Genomic DNA, 16,982 nt, shown 5'->3' on the forward strand with positions numbered 1-16,982 from the left:
TCTTTCCTTACAACTCCGTGTGAAAGAAGACTCTACTTTTAACCCTTGGAGCTGTGAGGATTAAAATGTCACGGTGAGGTTTCTCACTACTGCTTGCTTTTGGCAAATCAAATATGAGCAAAGGGTCAACACCTCTTCTAGAGCTTTGCACCCTGTATGATTTTGTCTTAAGATTTTCTGGATTTAATTTGAATTTCAAGTAACATGTAACCATTACCTGTTTTTCCTTCGTAAGGATGGGAATAATTGAAAGAAAAATTGTGGAAGTCTGGCATGTTAGAGGTATTGATTCAATGTCCTCCTTCCTAGTAGACGGTGCGTTTTGAGACACTAGGTAGACTGAAGTGAAAACAATTGTTTCATGGCACTCACTTAGACTTCACCTTCCATAAAGCTTTAAAGAAGCTGAACTTAGTTTCAGAGAAGATGAGGTGCTACTCCGAGATCAATGGTACTCCATTGAATTGTAAGAGGAAAAAAAGGTTGTCAAGAAGCTTTTCACTATAATGAGATGAAGTAAATTGCGAATGAAGTACGTTATGTGTCAAAAGCAACATAAAACTTTTAGGACCCTTAGACATTTTATAGCGTGGTGTAAGTTTAATATCAAATTTCTGGTAGGGAACTTTTGAAGTATTTAGACCATAAGTTAAGTAAGTAAACTAGCATGCATTGCAGCATGCATGAGGAGCGATGGAGATTATTTTATTTTATTTTTTGCAGGAATAGCCCCCAGGTTAGAAAATCCCTGGACAACGGTAGTACTGACTCAAATGCAGATACTGTTCTGTCCTCTTTGCCAGAAATGACTAGGCCCTATGGCATCTACAAAGATATGAAAGACTTTTTTACTTTGAAATGAGCAGTTGGCAGTTTGGTTTGGGTTTTTTTGGCTTTCAGTGTTTCCCAGGATAGGAAGACTCTTACAGTTCTTTGTAATATTACACAAGTTGAACACTTCTTTCATACAATATTAGTGTTTTCAGTCATTTTTACAGATGCGTATAAATGATTTCTGCTTCCATGTTAGCACTGTAAAGGTAACCTTTGTCTAACTGGGATAACAACTGAGTTTTGCTGTGCATATCTATCTTAATATACTACTGTCAAATTTATCACAGCCTGAAGAAGGTGCTTTTGTGGGTATCCTTTCTAAAACGGTAACAGGACCACATCAACTTTTCACAACTAATCAGTGTTCTTACTGACATGTATTTTCTTTTCAGAGAAACTGAAAAGGTGGATCAGCAAGCTGTTCCCCAGGTCAATCATGTGGATGCCTGTAAAGAGTATGTGAAGGCAGAGATTTCAGATGCAAAAGAAAATTATCAAAAATCAGCTGAAATGCTTGGATATGATAAGCGTGAAGAGATAAGAAGAGAAAAAGAGGAGGAGGAACGTTATATCCATAGAAAAGAAACTCTGGAAACTAAGAAGGGAAAGGCTAAGCATGCGTTAACAGAAGCTGATTCATTATTTCCAGACTTAAAGAATGCATCGCGGTCCCAAGTAGCTCAGCCTCAGCCAGCTGAGAAGAATGGAACGCTTCCTAGTTCATTAAGTATGAGTGCTGGCCTAGTGGAGCAGAATGGTACCAGCTCATATAAAAGAGGATTTGTTCCCAGAACAAATCCAGATAAACAGATTCAAAGAAAAAGTAACCTGGCTCAAGTGGAGCACTGGGTAAAAGTCCAAAAAGGAGATACAAAAAGGTTAGTAACAGGCCTATCTTTACATAGACTGCCAAATGGCGTTGATTTAAATTAAAGGAAAATTTGTATTAGTAATACGTTTAGTGCAAATCAGAATGATATTTCATAAAGACAATATATAACAAAACTTACTTTCTCCACCAGTGCAGAATGGTATTTTTCAGGTGTTTCTCTTATGGGAAGGTCAATACAGGATTGTAATTGTAAATCCCTTTAATGTTGTCACTATATTGCAAATAGAAAAAGTGAGTTTAGAGTGCTGGGGTTTTGGGGTATTTTTTTCTGTTTTTAATCAACAGTGGGGGCTTAAAACTTCTTAAAATTTGCTACAACTGAAGAGCCAGAAAGTGAAGTGCAGCCCTCAGTTACCTCTTATTCATAAATGGCTACACAATATAAATTATAGATAATAGTTTGTTTTCCACATTAAAGAATGCTGATATTTTTCTTCTGCCTTCTGTTCATGTTTTGAACATGGAGTGAATGTTCATCCATTCACTCCTCTGTATCAGACCACTGTACTCAAATCACAGCGTGTGTGTCACATATTGAAAGGTCTCCATATATTCATTTAGTTAATGAAGAGGTCCTAGGATGTTCCCATGGTCTCCAGGACTTGCTTTTCCCTTTTCAGTCTCTGAAAATTACATAAATTGTACCAAGGTAGTATGCACACTGGAATGCTTTTGCAATTTGAAAATCTGGTAATTGTTTTACTTTCAAAGCCAGCAGTCAGATTAGATACCAGTTGAAAAAACGAAGTGATGTATATATGCATCTGTTCAGAATGTCACCTTGTGTCAAGTGGCAGGAAAGACAGTTGGGCTCTATGGTGCATGTGAGGATTTTTCAAATATGGGTAACCTACTGAAGTAGTACCTTTATAAATTTGCTGAAATCTAATTATAATATAGAACAATAGGACACATTAGCATGTGGTTCTTAGGAGGGAGAAAATATTTTGGGCTTTTTTTTTTTTGCCTTTTTTTTTTTTTTTTTTTAAATGCATATTGAAGCTAACATTTGTCATTTTGGATCCAGTAAGAAATTTAAGGCGTGCTAATTCTGTCTGGAAGTCCATTCTTCTGCTCTCTTATCTTTGGAATTACCCTTAAAGAGGCTTTCATACTTTTCAATTTTATTTAACATTCTTCTAGACTGCCAGAGTCAGTTTACTTGCATCTTTTTTGCTTAGCTATCCATCAGTGCTTCCTGAGAGAATATGACTTCAATTAAAAAAAAAATACTTGGTGTGTTAGTTCTTCTTACACGCACAGATGTATTAGTCTAAAATAATACAGAAAATTATTCAGCTGATTAGCTAGTGCTTAAGAAAACTTCTGTTGATATTTTTCACATCAAAAGTATAGGCAGTGAACAGGCTTGACTGATAGCTGAATAAGTACTGTTTTCTTCCTAATTACTCTTTACAGTAAATGAGCTTTGGGCGTGTATCAGGTGTAGTGTTAAGGTACATTTGTTCTACATAAAGCCAGCTACCTCAGCTGGAGCTGTTAGTATTGAGTGGAACTTCACGAGAGTTAACTGCAGTGATGTAACCCAAATCTAACTTTATCTATAAATTTTCTTCTTGCCTTAAGAACTTACTTTACCTTAACTTTCTTTATGCTATATTTTAGCTCACTTGACCTTGTTTGCCTTGTCTTTCCCTGACAAATGCCGTTACATTCTCTGCGTTCAGAATAAATTGCATGTTACCTTCCTGAAGACTAATGGGTTGATTTTTTTAAAATGGCACCTTCCCTCACCCTGCTGAGGTTGTTGCAGTGCACTTAACTGATGGAGAAAAGTGGCATGTTAGTTGTCAAATGTCCTCTTGATTTCAGGATGTAGAAATTTAAGATAGAGATGATAATTTGATTGACAATCCATTTTTATTTTGGTAAGTATGAGCGGACCAGTTAATTTCTTAATGCTCCATGTTTACTGTTGTTCCGCCTGAAATGTTACAAATAAAGAACCTCTGAGGATTTACAAGCCTTCATAATTTTTGACCACAGGATGAGTACAATTGTATTTGTTTCTTGGCTCAGGTGTATAAAAATACAGTGCTTGCCAGCAAATTGATTAGGACAAGAAAGAACTCTTTCAGCTAGAGTCTTCACACAAATACAGCAGTTTTTTGTAAAATTACATACCGGGATCGCACTTTTTATATAGATATTTAGATCTTTCAAATAGATATTTTACTTCCCCTTTTTTTAAAGCACTTGGAACTGTTTGCTAACTCGTAGATGTTAGCTGTCGCTTTGGAGATTCATCTCTCTCAGACAATGAACTGTTAGCTGCACTACAGTTACATCCAGTGTAGTCACCTCACCCCGCTCTCTTCACAGGAAGGGGGAATACCCGCTTTAGTAGGGTTCATGCCAGCCTTTGAGAGAGATCTAGAGAACTGGAAGGAGGTTTGAAAGGAGGCTTTCAGGAGATTTTGGTTTTAAGTAGTTAAAGGTCAGGACCATCAAACAGCAGCTGTCCAGAAATTATTAGTCTTTGATCTGATTCCAGTGCCTGATGACATAGTGAATGCATAATTGTAAAGGATCTGCTATTTCTAACAGTTTATTTGCACTTTAAATATATATATAAATTTGATAAATGTAAGCTTAGTATTTCCCAGCTAAATGCAGTCATGGTGAGGAATTTCCTTCCTTGCAAATACAGCATTAAGCATTTCTTGTTATGCAGAACTTTCCATTCCTTCCTCATTTGCTTAAGGAAGAAATATTACTTGTCTTTGTTAGCTTCTGTGCATTTCCATGAATGGGCATAGTGTTTCAAATAATCGTATTTGTTTTCTTTTGAACATGTATCTCTTTACGATATCTTCTGTGCAGTTGCTTCCCATTGCAGACCCTGAATGATTTTCATGGCCATTAATCATATAATATGGCCATTTCACTCTTCAGTGTTTTCTTTCTTTTTTATATTCTTTATACCGCATCATTCAAGAGAGGGAGATTCTCAAGAACATCTGCTTTTGCTCATTTTTACTCTTGGTCCCCAAGAAAGCAATTGTCCACAGTCCATTGTGGACTGAGTTGAGTCATTCGGGACATTCTTCCTTTCTTCTTATAGAAATTAGTGTGTCATCTTAGTGCCTATTTTTATATAATGCAGATCATTTTTAATGGTCTGAAACTGTGTGGTAGAGATGCCACCTGCTTAAAGCCTGTCATCTTAGCTGTAGGTTTCTCTCTACTTCATATACTGAGAAATTGCAACCTGCCTGTATGTAGGCAGCTGCCTCTAAAATTCGATTTTGAATATGACTTTCCCTGTGCAATGTAATGCATATGCAACTTTGTTCTTTATTCTAGCAGGCTGAAGTTTTGCATGAACTGGCAGTTCCCAGCTACTCAAAGTACTATGTTCATCCAAACAGTTTTTAGTTCCTCTCAGACAAATGTATCCTTTTCTAGAAGAGAGGTGTTATTTATTCCTAGCCCCTCTCAAAACTCATGGAGTCTTTATTTTCAGACTGCTTTTGCTCCTAAAGCTGCTAGCCCTGGTGACTTCATTGACTACCATTAATTCCTGCTGATCTCAATATTTTATCCTTTCATGTCCAGTTAGAAAATAACCACACACAGATGGTTCGCAAGGCTCAATAGTTTTCTGATGCCTTCATGAGGGCTCCACTAGGTTGGAGTGTAGGAATGGTCAAGCCCCCTTTTTTCCACAGAGGAATCACCAAAAGGATGTGTCCTAGCTTCATGCCTGTCTCAGATGTCCTTTTGAAGCATTACCTGCTCCAAGCCTTCTCAGTTCTCATTCCTATCTAGAGAAAACACATTTCTACCAACCGCTTTGATTTTCATGTGGAAAGAATTGTGAGTACAGTACAGAACATACGGAGTACACATGATGTAATGAACCAGGCAAATAGAAGAGGTTACTTGACCACTAAATGCTGATCTTTGAGTTGCCTCTGTTCATACTACCTGCCTGCTCTAACCTTTAGTGTGAGATTTGAGGTAACATCAAGGTTCTGTGGTATGAGAGAGCAGAGCTTTTATGGAGTTGTAATCCTCCATGCAGCACAGGGCAGTCATTCTGCTTTCTGACATGAGGGATTATATATCCTCTCAAGAGCACCCATATTTCAAGACAACCGAACGGTGCCAAATCCTGCAGGTAGAAATAGACGGAGGCAACTACTGAGCAGCAGTTACTGGTAGCAATTCTTTTCCTCCCACTTCTGTTAGTTTTGGATGCTGAACAAAGATGTTCCTTTCCATCCTGCCCTTTCTTTCATGTGGAATTCTTGCAGTTCCCACACCATCAGGTCACCTTCTCATGTGGAGAGTGGAGCCTACCAAGTGGTGTGATGAATGTGCCTCCATGCTTGGAGTTTCTTAATTTGTGGGTTTTGGGTTGGTTTTTTTTTTGTTGTTGTTGCTCTGTGGCAGGTCTAGCAGAATGGTTTTGTATTTGGAGATCCTGACTCAATGGAAGAGTGACTGCAATACAAACCCCCCCGATGTTTAAATGGAGAATCAGCAATTGGACAGGTGGTTTCTTGTGTATGAGGCTACCGAAAGGTTTTGACTTCAAAGTAGGAGAGGGAGCTTGCTACACTTTGTCAAAGCTTTTGCCAATTCTGTCTTAACTCTCTATCTACTAAGAGATTTAATTTCTACAACTTAAGTATATTGTGGATGCAGTATTAAAGCCAAGATGTAATGCCTCTTTTTATATTCTAGTTTGTCAATGAGCTTTGTTGCAAAAAACCTTGCGCAGTAGCGGTAGGTCAGATGACAGTAAATCATACAGACTTGGGGACTTTGAGCAATTTCTTACCTTTTTTTTTGCTTCATTCACATGAACAAAAATTGTCTGAGATACTCATTCTGTGATTGATGAGATTTCTTCTTGCACTTTAAGGTAATTTTTTATAAATGAGCATGCATTTGTTGTTCGTAAACTGCACCACCTAGTGGTGAGCAGGCTTTCGGTGAAAAATATTTTCATTTACAGATTTGCTCTTTAAACATAACAGTAATTCCTTTCTTTATGTTCTTGACATTCTTTTTGGTCTAAGTACTATTGCTAGTAGGTCATCCTAGATTAGAAACTAAATGAAAAGCCTGTATTTGTACTGTTTGCATCTTTGCATGAATACAGTGTGATGTTTTTGTGCAGGATAGATTTCATTAATATTACTTTGTTAATACTTCTGTAAGTCTTTTTTAATGACTCTTTTGTGTTTTATAGCTCCTATGCTAAAGTCATTAGAGATTTTTTTTTTTAATCAGTCACTCGATTCATCAATGTATGCTAAAGTTTATCCTTTTTCCCCCCCTCTTCTTTACAGCCTCACTTCTGATCAGACTCTTACACGTCAGGGTCCCAATCCACCTTTTCCTGAAAACTATCACACTTTGCCAAAGAATACCAGGCAGCCTTCAGGGAGCTCACCACCACCACCAAACCGCAATTTGCCGAGTGACTACAAATATGCACAAGATCGTGTTAGCCACTTGAAGATGTCCCAGGAGGAAAGGAAAGCAAATAAGGATGGAACTGTTTGGCAGCTATATGAGTGGCAGCAGAGGCAGCAATTTAAACATGGCAGCCCCACTGCCCCACTTTACGTAGGTTCGTCAGATTTTATTGATCGTGGTAAGTCAAAAAGTTCATTAGACGTTCCACGATCAATATCTGTTCCGCCTTCTCCATCTGATATTCCTCCACCTGGACCTCCAAAAAGCTTTCCCCCAAGGAGACCACATACTCCTGCAGAAAGGCTTACAGTTAAACCATCTGACGACAGACAGACTGTAGACGTTCCTTTTGCTGGCTCACCCAGGAAGATAAGAAATCATGCCATAAAGGTTTGTATTCAGTATAACTGATTTCGAACTATTCTACATGTGGTGTCATACACTGATAAATTAATTTAGTTATTTTCATTGCATCCTTCCTTGTGTATGAAAGATAGTGCAAGTTGTAGTAGTTAATACAATGAATAATTTTGTCCTAAAACTCTTGTCTTTCTGATAATTTCAGATTTTTTTTTTTTGTTGTTAGGAAAGGAAAATTGGTGGCATATCACATGGTTTGGAATATTTTTATTAAAAAACTGGAAGGCATATGTTTATATGTATAAAATATACAAACTGTAGTATTTTAATGTATAAAGTAGGTAGGGAAGACTATAAAATGCAGCAGGATAAACTCTTCCTTGATTATTTACTTATGCTTGTAGTCTTCAGTGTTTGCTGTGTCTGCTTTCTCTACATGTTTTGCTATTGTAGTTAGTCTTACAGCTGATTCAGTTTTTAGTTATGGCTAAAAACAATAATTTTTCATGCATTTGGTAGTTTAAACCCTTTGCAAAGTCATCATCATAGGGCTAACCAAAATCAAATAGTGTTGCTCTGAAACTTTAACCTTCTGCAGAATTTCAGGTTTTTTGTTTTGTTTTTGGTTTTTTGTAGACACTGTTGTACCCTCTTATTCAGGGTGACAGAAGTTTCCCTATTTGGTACTCCACATGGCTCTCCTTGCCTAAGGAAATTAGGGAAATTCAGAATTGAATCAATGTAGAGTTTATTTGTGTTGCTAGCTCTTACACTGGAATAAGTGGAAATTAAATCCTCTGTATTCACCTAATTCTTTTACCTCAATCATGGGCTCTGATGGGGAAAGTATTTGCAAAGAAAGAGACTTTTGAATTCAGATACCCAGCATTGGTTCAGGACCATGACTTTAGGTTGCATGCCAGCTTCATGCAGTTTAAATTTTTTTCCTAGTATATATGAGGTGTAGCTGTTGGATGTCTTTCAGCATTTATAGATGTATAATATTCTGTCAGAGAATGAAATAGTCTAGTGATGTGCAAGCACTGGAAATTAATTTTTTTTAACTCCTGATTATATTATACTAGACATTGGTTTCTCCATGTGTAAGATGAAGGAGCATTACATCCCTTATGAAGGAATGTACAGCAGTCTTTTCCCTTCCTGTGCAAAGTAGCTGCATAAATTTTACTCATAAAATAAAACTCTTTTTATGTCATATTGATTTTACCAATATAGGCAAACACAGTTTTCCTCATCTGTAAAACTTTTCTGTGAAACTTCCGTAGAAGTTTCTAGACAAAAAAGCTCATGTGTTTATATATAAGCACACAGTGTCATTTTACATTTAAAAATGTATGTCTACAGAAATCTGTGATACTCCCCCCTCCCTGGAATGCTTTATTAAATTCCTTCCAGTTACACTTTAAAAAAAAGGGGAGGGGGGGGAAGAAAAAGGCAGAACAAAACAGTATTCAGTGAAATTCAGAGACAGGAATAAAAATAAATCAGACATTTAGTCTGCCTTGGAGAAAGCCATAAAAGTTTGGCATTAAGAGAAAGATGAAAGAATGCATGTGCAGTAGGTTTTCGTATTATAAGCAGAAAGGGGCAGATCAAATATTATTTATAAAAACATGGTATTAATGGAACCCACTGCCACAAGGTGTCACTCATGTCAGTAGCTTAGTGCCCGCTGGCTAAAAGGGGACATTCATAGTTGGTACTGTCTGGAGTACGAGCCTGCTGTTGGAGGGCATAAGCCAACCAGCCTTTCTCTGGAAGACGTGGAGGGGGGATGACTTTATGAATATTTTTTTTTTATTTGCTGGAAGCCACTGCATGTTCTGCTGAAGCATCTTGTGCTGCCCAGAATCTGCTGATGTGCCCAGCATCACAGGTGCTAAACTTGCATTTGTTCGTTTGTATGTTTTACTTAATCATCAAAGGATCTGGCTGGCCAATGAATGTTTTACCCTGATCAAAGCATGCTGTGAATTCAAATACAAGATTTGTGGCAGAGGTGCATATCTTGTGAATTTTCCCTCAAGTACAACATACCTCTCATTTGAGACAATCCTTACAATTCTGGCTGTGGTTTCTTACAGAGCTCAACTCACATTGATCGACGCTCTATGCCTGCTATGGGCTACATGACGCATACTGTGAGCGCACCCAGTTTGCATGGCAAGTCGGTAAGTTGAGAGAGCAGTTACCTTTCCTTCTATGGCATCATGGTATTGTAGTTAAGTTTTAAAATCCTGCTCATTCCATAGTAGTTGTATTTTTATTAGTTAAAACATAAAAAACTTGAATGAGAATTTAACCTTAACCAGCTCCTAGTAAAGCCTGTAGGAATTTTGCTGTTATCTGCAATGTGAACAGGGGTGAGCTGTCTGTTATTACTGGACTCAACTTTTATTAAATTTATTTGACCAAATGCAGAATTAATGAAATAATTGGTTAATCATGTCAAGTAACTGCTTTCTGGGCACTGAGGTGAAAAATGTAATTACAGTTACTCTGCCTGAAGACTGCTAATTTCCTCTTTACAATGTGTCTAAATACCTGCAGCCCGAAGAGCTAACATTGCTTCTCATTCGATTAAGGAGACATCAGGCTAAGTTGGCTAGTATACGAAATTACACAATCGCACAATTACTGCAGCACTTGCCAACTAATTCCACCTATCAGGTCAGCTGCTGCTTGGCTCATCTGTGCCGTATGACATTTTGTGACTCTGCAAATGCTTCATTAGTGGCATGCTTGAGTCTGTGCTTTCTTGCCCATTCTTTGGTATCCTACAATTCCCAGGTCGTTTGCGGTTTTTCTTTGCTACTGTATTTGCTATAAAAGATGAGTGTTTTAAGTTATAGGGCACCAGTGCATATGTTTCAAAGTGTTACGTATACTTCTTTCTTATACTATTTCTGAAAATGCTGCATCTTCAGAAATGTGGGTTAAAATATTAGATAAGTTCATTCTAAAGCAAAACCATTTCTTTGTGCTGCTTTCATGACGGGATTGGCTCCCTGTGCCACATGCTGTGTCACCTGCAAATTGAAACGCATCAACCAGTTTGTACATTCATTTGAGCTTGTCACTGCGTCAGTTCTGCAGGTGAACGTTGGTTCAGAAAAGCTCATGGTTATCTTGGATCATCAACAGTGCTCTTGATTGCGCTTATGTATTAAACTTGTAAATGTGAGATCAGACAGAAATGTACTTATAGAGCTCTTTGGCTCATATTAGATCCTCAAAAATGGAGCCATCTGGGAATAAAATGTGGTGACTCTTCTTCGAATTGGTGAAGCCTTTATATTGGCCCAAAAGTAAAGGAATTTTTTTTTTACTTCAGTAAAGTCTCATTTCCCAACTTACCTCACCTACAGAACAGTTGCACTAAGATGGGCAATAGTAACAGGGATTTCTCAAAAAATGGGCAGACTTTCTAGTCAAGTCCTCAGCCAGACTTACAAGCTGATCAGACAAGAATTGTAAGTGAACACCTCTAAAGGAATGCAAGTGTGATGTATTGATTTTATGGCATAAAGGATTTTTCTTTTCTTTTTTAACTATATATTTTCATTGGTTCAAAACTTGAGAAAAGGTGTAGCTGTGTTTTTCTTTTTATTCTGAAGTTTAGTGTACCCAGGATATAAACTCCTGTCAAAATAGCAGTAAAATTCCAGGAATATGGGGGCATTTTTCATGAATACAAAGCACATTTGCAACACTTAAGCTTTATTTTGTTGTGTATTGCAAATGTCCCATTTGAAAAAAGGAGAAATAACTTTGTTATGACTTTTGTGCATGCTTTTCTTGAAGATGTTGCTAGATGAATGTAACTATAAAATTAAGATGATGGCAGTTACAGGTGAGCCAATGAAAAATAAGGATCAAGTTGATTGCTATTAAAAGGCAAAATGGATTCACTAATCATATAAGTAAGACCTTTTTCAGTATTTTATTCACAAAATTTATTTCGTACTTTTCCTGAATAAAGGAATAAATATCTTAAAATGTGTATGAAATGTCATCAAAAGTTTTCTAATGATTTGTTATATAATGGCTTCTAGTTACATCTGACATTCAGCTAGGTACAAGTCTTCCCTTCTTCTCCCAAGGGGCCATACTGTGCTGGAGGACACCACCATAACATTTTCAGTGAAGGGATAGTCAGTAGAAAGCAGTCTTGAAAAAATAACTTTTGAAAATCTGTTGTTTTAGGTAGTTACGTGTCTCATTAGGGGTGGAAAATTCAAATCTATGTTTGGAGGGTAGGCATGAGCTAATAATATTCTTCGAAATATTTTGCCCATTTTTCAGCTGTAAATAGCAATATGCTGGTGGAACAAATGTGCTTTTTTATCTACTGCTTACTCTGGTATTTTGTTTCCTCTTTCATCCATTTCCTTATATATGACCAATCTAAGTATTTTGAAATTCTTTCAAACATTCAAATACATTGCTTTTTTTTTTTCTCCTATGTACTTACCTGAAGGCGGATGACACATATATCCAGTTGAAAAAGGATTTGGAGTATTTAGATCTAAAGGTAAGATTTTGTAGGTGTCTACTCCCGCCCCCTCCCCCCCTTTTTTTTTTAACCTAGTGGTCTTTTGTGTATCACCTTTGTATCTGCAGGATTTCAAATCACCTTCTGTTCAGAGATGGAAACCGTGTCTCTTGCCATCACTGTTGTGCTTAGAATATTGAATGTCTTTATAGTAGTGACTATACAATTAAAGTGCAAACTCAGAAAATGTCATTGCTTCAGTTTGTAGGAAGAACTTGTGTTACTGGAAAAATAGGGTGTTCTTTTAACCCAGCCTTTTTCCTTTCAATATTCTCGAGCTGATTTTTTCCTTGTTTTTATAATATGCCATATTTATGTCTTGCTTTCTTGTGAAAATGTGGTGATTAATTAACACCTGTCATTGTTTTCATATTATTACGGCTAAGAGGTTTCAAATGCACTCATTCATCCATCTATCCATAGATATAATCTGCCCAAATAATGTTGCCTGATATTTCCTTTTAAAAAAAGGGATTTAAAAATATGATATTGAGCTGTGATATTCACTATGATATTCAAAGTGACTGTCTAAATGAAATGACTTCTGTATCTGGTACACCTGTTAGTTGTCAATTTGAAAGCAAACCTAGACATTAATATCAGGTTTTGAAGGAAAAAAGGCCCAAAAACGTATAATCATTTTGCTTAGCAAAGCAGTCTACCACTTTCTATGGTGTGTAGGATGTCTCAACATACATAAATCATATGGTGTTTCTGAAAATCAAGGTGGGGTGAAATCTGACACCTTGTCATCCTTATTGTTTGTATGTACGTAGTTCTCACTGATGCCATGGGGCATTGCATATGTGCAACTAATGGTACTGGACCTATTAGTATGTGTATTTCAATTGTATATGATGTTTTAAGGGCTGAATATATAACCAAATAGGTCAATGGAAAATATTAGTAATACATATTACATGTATGTATAGTGTTGTGTACATATATAAAAATATTTATCACATAATATATGTGGTATATATAATCTAAATGGTCAAATACGTAAACTGTTATAATCATTAATGTATGAATTTAAAACTCAAATTGTAGGACCTTCTAAATTGACATTTGTCATAAAATTCAGCCAATGGCTTGGGATGTAGTTACATTTGTCAAAGCCATGAACAAACCAAACACAGGGCCTAAAGTGAAATGTGTCCAACCGGTTTTTAAATAAACACAGTGTTTTGTCCATTATAAAACACAACAATTTTCACAGCTAAAAGTGGACACAGTTTAAGCCTCTGGAAATGTTATGTTCTTAGCCAAATTACTAGGATGGGTTTTAAAATTTTTAGTGGATTCCGTCCGGATTGCTTTGTTGCAGTCTGGGACACAAGGAGCTGTTTGGTCTCCCAAAAGCTCCCCTTGTGCCTCCCTGCAGCCTGCGTACCACCTGATGAAAGCAGCCAGAAGGAGAAGTGTATGGGGGCTCCTGATCTTTCTGTGAAAAGCAACTTAATCATAGAATAGTTTGGGTTGGAAGGGACCTTCAAAGGTCATCTAGTCCACTTCCCCCTGCCATGAGCAGGGACATCTTCAACTAGAGCAGGTTGCTCAGAGGCTCATCCAACCTGACCTTGAACGTTTCCAGGGATGGTGCATCCACCACCTCTCCGGGCAACCTGTGCCAGTGTTTCACCACCCTCGTTGTGAGAGGTTTCTTCTTAGAACTCGTCTAAGTCTGCCCTCTTTTACTTTAAAACCATTATTCCTTGTCCTATCACTACAGACCCTGCTAAAAAGTCTGTCCCCATTTTCCTTATAAGCCCCCCTTAAGTACTGAAAGGCTGCTACAAGGCCTCCCTGGAGCCTTCGCTTCTCCAGGCTGAACAACCCCAGCTCTCTCAGCCTGTCCTCACAGGAGAGATGCTCCAGCCCTCTGATCATTTTTGTGGCCCTCCTCTGGACCCTCTCCAACAGGTCCATGTCTTTCCTGTGCTGAGGGCTCCAGAGCTGGATGCAGTACTGCAGGTGGGGTCTCACCAGAGCAGAGCAGAGGGGCAGAATCACCTCCCTCGACCTGCTGGCCACACTTCTTCTGATGCAGCCCAGGATACGATTGGCCTTCTGGGCTATGAGCGCACATTGCTGGCTCATGTCCAGCTTTCATCCACCAGTGCCCCCAAGTTCTTCTCCACAGGGCTGCTCTCAACCCCTTCATCCCCCAGCGTTAAAGTTAATGATAGCGTTAGTTCCCTCTTGAAAATCTTGACAGTCAAATGTCAAGTGTGTTTCCATAAGAATGACCTAATTTTTCAAAGTGGGCATTTCTTAATAACTTTCTTTCAGTAGTGGTCCAGAAATGTAAGAATTCAGGATAGGTTGCTCAGAGATTAAAGAGACCATGTGAAACTTGAGAAGGTGTCTTTGTATTGGTTTTTCTGTTTTGCCACTAAATATAAATTACTGAAGAGTTGCTTTGTTTTGCAGTATGAGGAAAGAAGAGTGCTGGATGCAACTAAGCAAATTACATATTGATTTGGTAATGGTGTTATATGGCAAAGTCATAGTTAACATACATGGTACCTTTCATTTAAGACACTGAAAGCTTAGACAGAAAGTCTTTTAATTCATGTCTTTCTTTTGACTTCACTGGGCTTTGTCTTAGACCCACTCTAATTAAACAATTTCAAATACAACTGAAGATTTTAGAACTGGAGTTAAACTTTTTTCTTTTCATTGAGTCCATTATTTCTGAAGACCTCTCTTCCTAGAGGTTTTGAAATAGAACTTTTCAACATGGAATAGTGATTAAGAAATTAACTGCATAATGTGTGCCATAGTACTGAAACTGATGACAGTAACTGGTTACACAGCACTTAGTAATTTGTCATTACTCACATTTGTCCCCCCGTTGCTTGTTCTTTTATACTAACCTATTTTTTATTATTTAGGAGTTTAAAAATATTATCTGTGAAATAATTTTGATGTTAATACCAAGATGATACTGTTCGACTTTATAGTGTATTGTCATAACATAAGTATAAATTAAATAAAAATGCTCTAGAGATACTAAGCCATTTAAATAGTTTCCTCCTGCATGCAAGCTAGTTCTGACATTAAAAAAAAGTCTAAAGGCTGTTTACTCACGCTTGAGAAACAATTATTGATAATTTTGACCTTGCCAAATACCATGCGTTGTGGAGGTTTCCTTTAAAAATATTGCCCTTAGACTATGAACTCTGCCCCCCACCCCCAAAAAAATAAATATTGTTGTAATGACTTTGTATTCTTTTTTCACTCAGGAACTAGATGTATGTGGAACATGAAAGAAATCATGGATCTGTATGCTATAGCATAACCATGCCTCTTCTGCAAACAGATTTCCACAGTTGTGTTTCCAGAGTTGTTTTTTTAATCTCTAAAGTAGATAGACTCTGTATTAGAAAAGCAGAAAGGAAGAGCAAAGGAAAGAAGAACTATTTTCCCCAAAAGCTTCTAAGATGACTTTGCAAATAAGATGAAACAGAAGTGGTGATGGAAGCGTCCCTTTTCATGACTATGAAATCAAGTTCAAGCAGGCTACAGGAGGGATGTATGGGCCACCTCACTTCGGAATAGTTTACAAACATTTCTGAGCAGGTTATACAAAATATGGATGAGGAAGTATAGGAAAGTTCCTATCACTAAGTGTAAATTGTGTAGGCAGTTGAAGCAAATCTGGGGCCCTCTCACTGTTTCGGCAGTGGTCTTGCTTCATTCTGCAGTCATACTGTAATGTCTGAAGCTGTTTAGCTTCTGCTGCAGTTGAAGGAGGTTGCTTGTGCAAGCTTGTGTCACATAGATAATGAGGGAAATGGTGCATGGCAGGTGTTTGTTATGGGAGAAGGGTAAGTGAGATTGCAATAACTTTTTTCACTGAGGTTTTAACTAGGTTGCACAAATTATCAACGTAGAGCTCTTGGTGCAAGCGTTACTACATATTACATGACAGAAAATATCTTGCTGTAATTCCCAAAACTCTTGAAACTGCATTTGGGCAAGTTTGAGCAAATCCCATTTTGTGTTGTGTGTTTGTATGTGTGTTTTGCAAAAGTAAAAAGCTCTCATGGTTGGATGAACAACCTACCCACAATATAACAAGATAGGTGGATACCCAGTTGTCGCTTCCATAATGGCAAATTACACATAGACTATAAGCCTCAAGGATCAGTGTGACATAAGAGCATGTGATTACAGCTGCTCATGGAGTTTTGAGTTGTAAGGTTTGGGGTTTTTAATTTTTACATCTATAACAAGCTATTACTAAACTTTTGTTTGAAACAGATAGAAAATAATGGACCTCTGATCAACATGATATACAAAGTGCTAAAGAACTCAGCACAAGGGTTACTATCCAGTATACATGTAAGACTGCTTGCATCTGAAATGTGCTCATCCCATTGCTTTTAAAATAGCAGTCAATGTTTACATATTCTGGCTTTTACAGGTGTCTTATGGTAAACAGTAAAGCTTTCTGTAAGATTTCTTTTTTTCTTTCCTTTTTTTTTTCTCCCCCACCCCCTGCCCTTTGGAGTCTGTATGTGAAATTATGGCTGACAGTGTTTGGTTTCATTTTATCATGACTTGAAAATTATTTTGTCAAGTAGTGACTCCTACGTGTAATGTTGAAAATGTGACAGCATGCTAAATCTTCATTATGTTCTCATGTTCACGGCTTGATAATTAACAAATTCTTTACAGTTCTGATTATGTAATTTAAAATATCCCCGAAATCTGTAGACTCTGGTTTTTGTGTTAATTGCATTGCTTTGAAAAAGGCTTTTACATTCTCTTAGCTTGCAGATAATTAAATATGTAAAACTACTACTCTGACATGCTAATATTTATGCTTATATTTAATTATTTGTTACTATTATACAT

General features: G+C 37.3%; 1 protein-coding gene across 1 annotated transcript in view; it reads left to right on the plus strand.

The window, feature by feature from the left end:
* PLEKHA7 (pleckstrin homology domain containing A7) overlaps window positions 1-16,982 on the plus strand; it is a gene marked incomplete at its 3' end in the record, with an annotated part of 157,966 nt that overhangs the window by 118,465 nt on the left and 22,519 nt on the right. The window contains exons 10-15 of the mRNA XM_082000515.1: window positions 1,227-1,712; window positions 7,051-7,570; window positions 9,646-9,732; window positions 10,112-10,231; window positions 12,042-12,095; window positions 16,386-16,466. Coding sequence (XP_081856641.1) covers window positions 1,227-1,712; window positions 7,051-7,570; window positions 9,646-9,732; window positions 10,112-10,231; window positions 12,042-12,095; window positions 16,386-16,466 — 1,348 coding nt within the window. The remainder of the gene's footprint in view (window positions 1-1,226; window positions 1,713-7,050; window positions 7,571-9,645; window positions 9,733-10,111; window positions 10,232-12,041; window positions 12,096-16,385; window positions 16,467-16,982) is intronic.

Source organism: Phaethon aethereus (assembly GCF_964289735.1).
Source record: "Phaethon aethereus genome assembly, chromosome: 5".
Taxonomy (NCBI): domain Eukaryota; kingdom Metazoa; phylum Chordata; class Aves; order Phaethontiformes; family Phaethontidae; genus Phaethon; species Phaethon aethereus.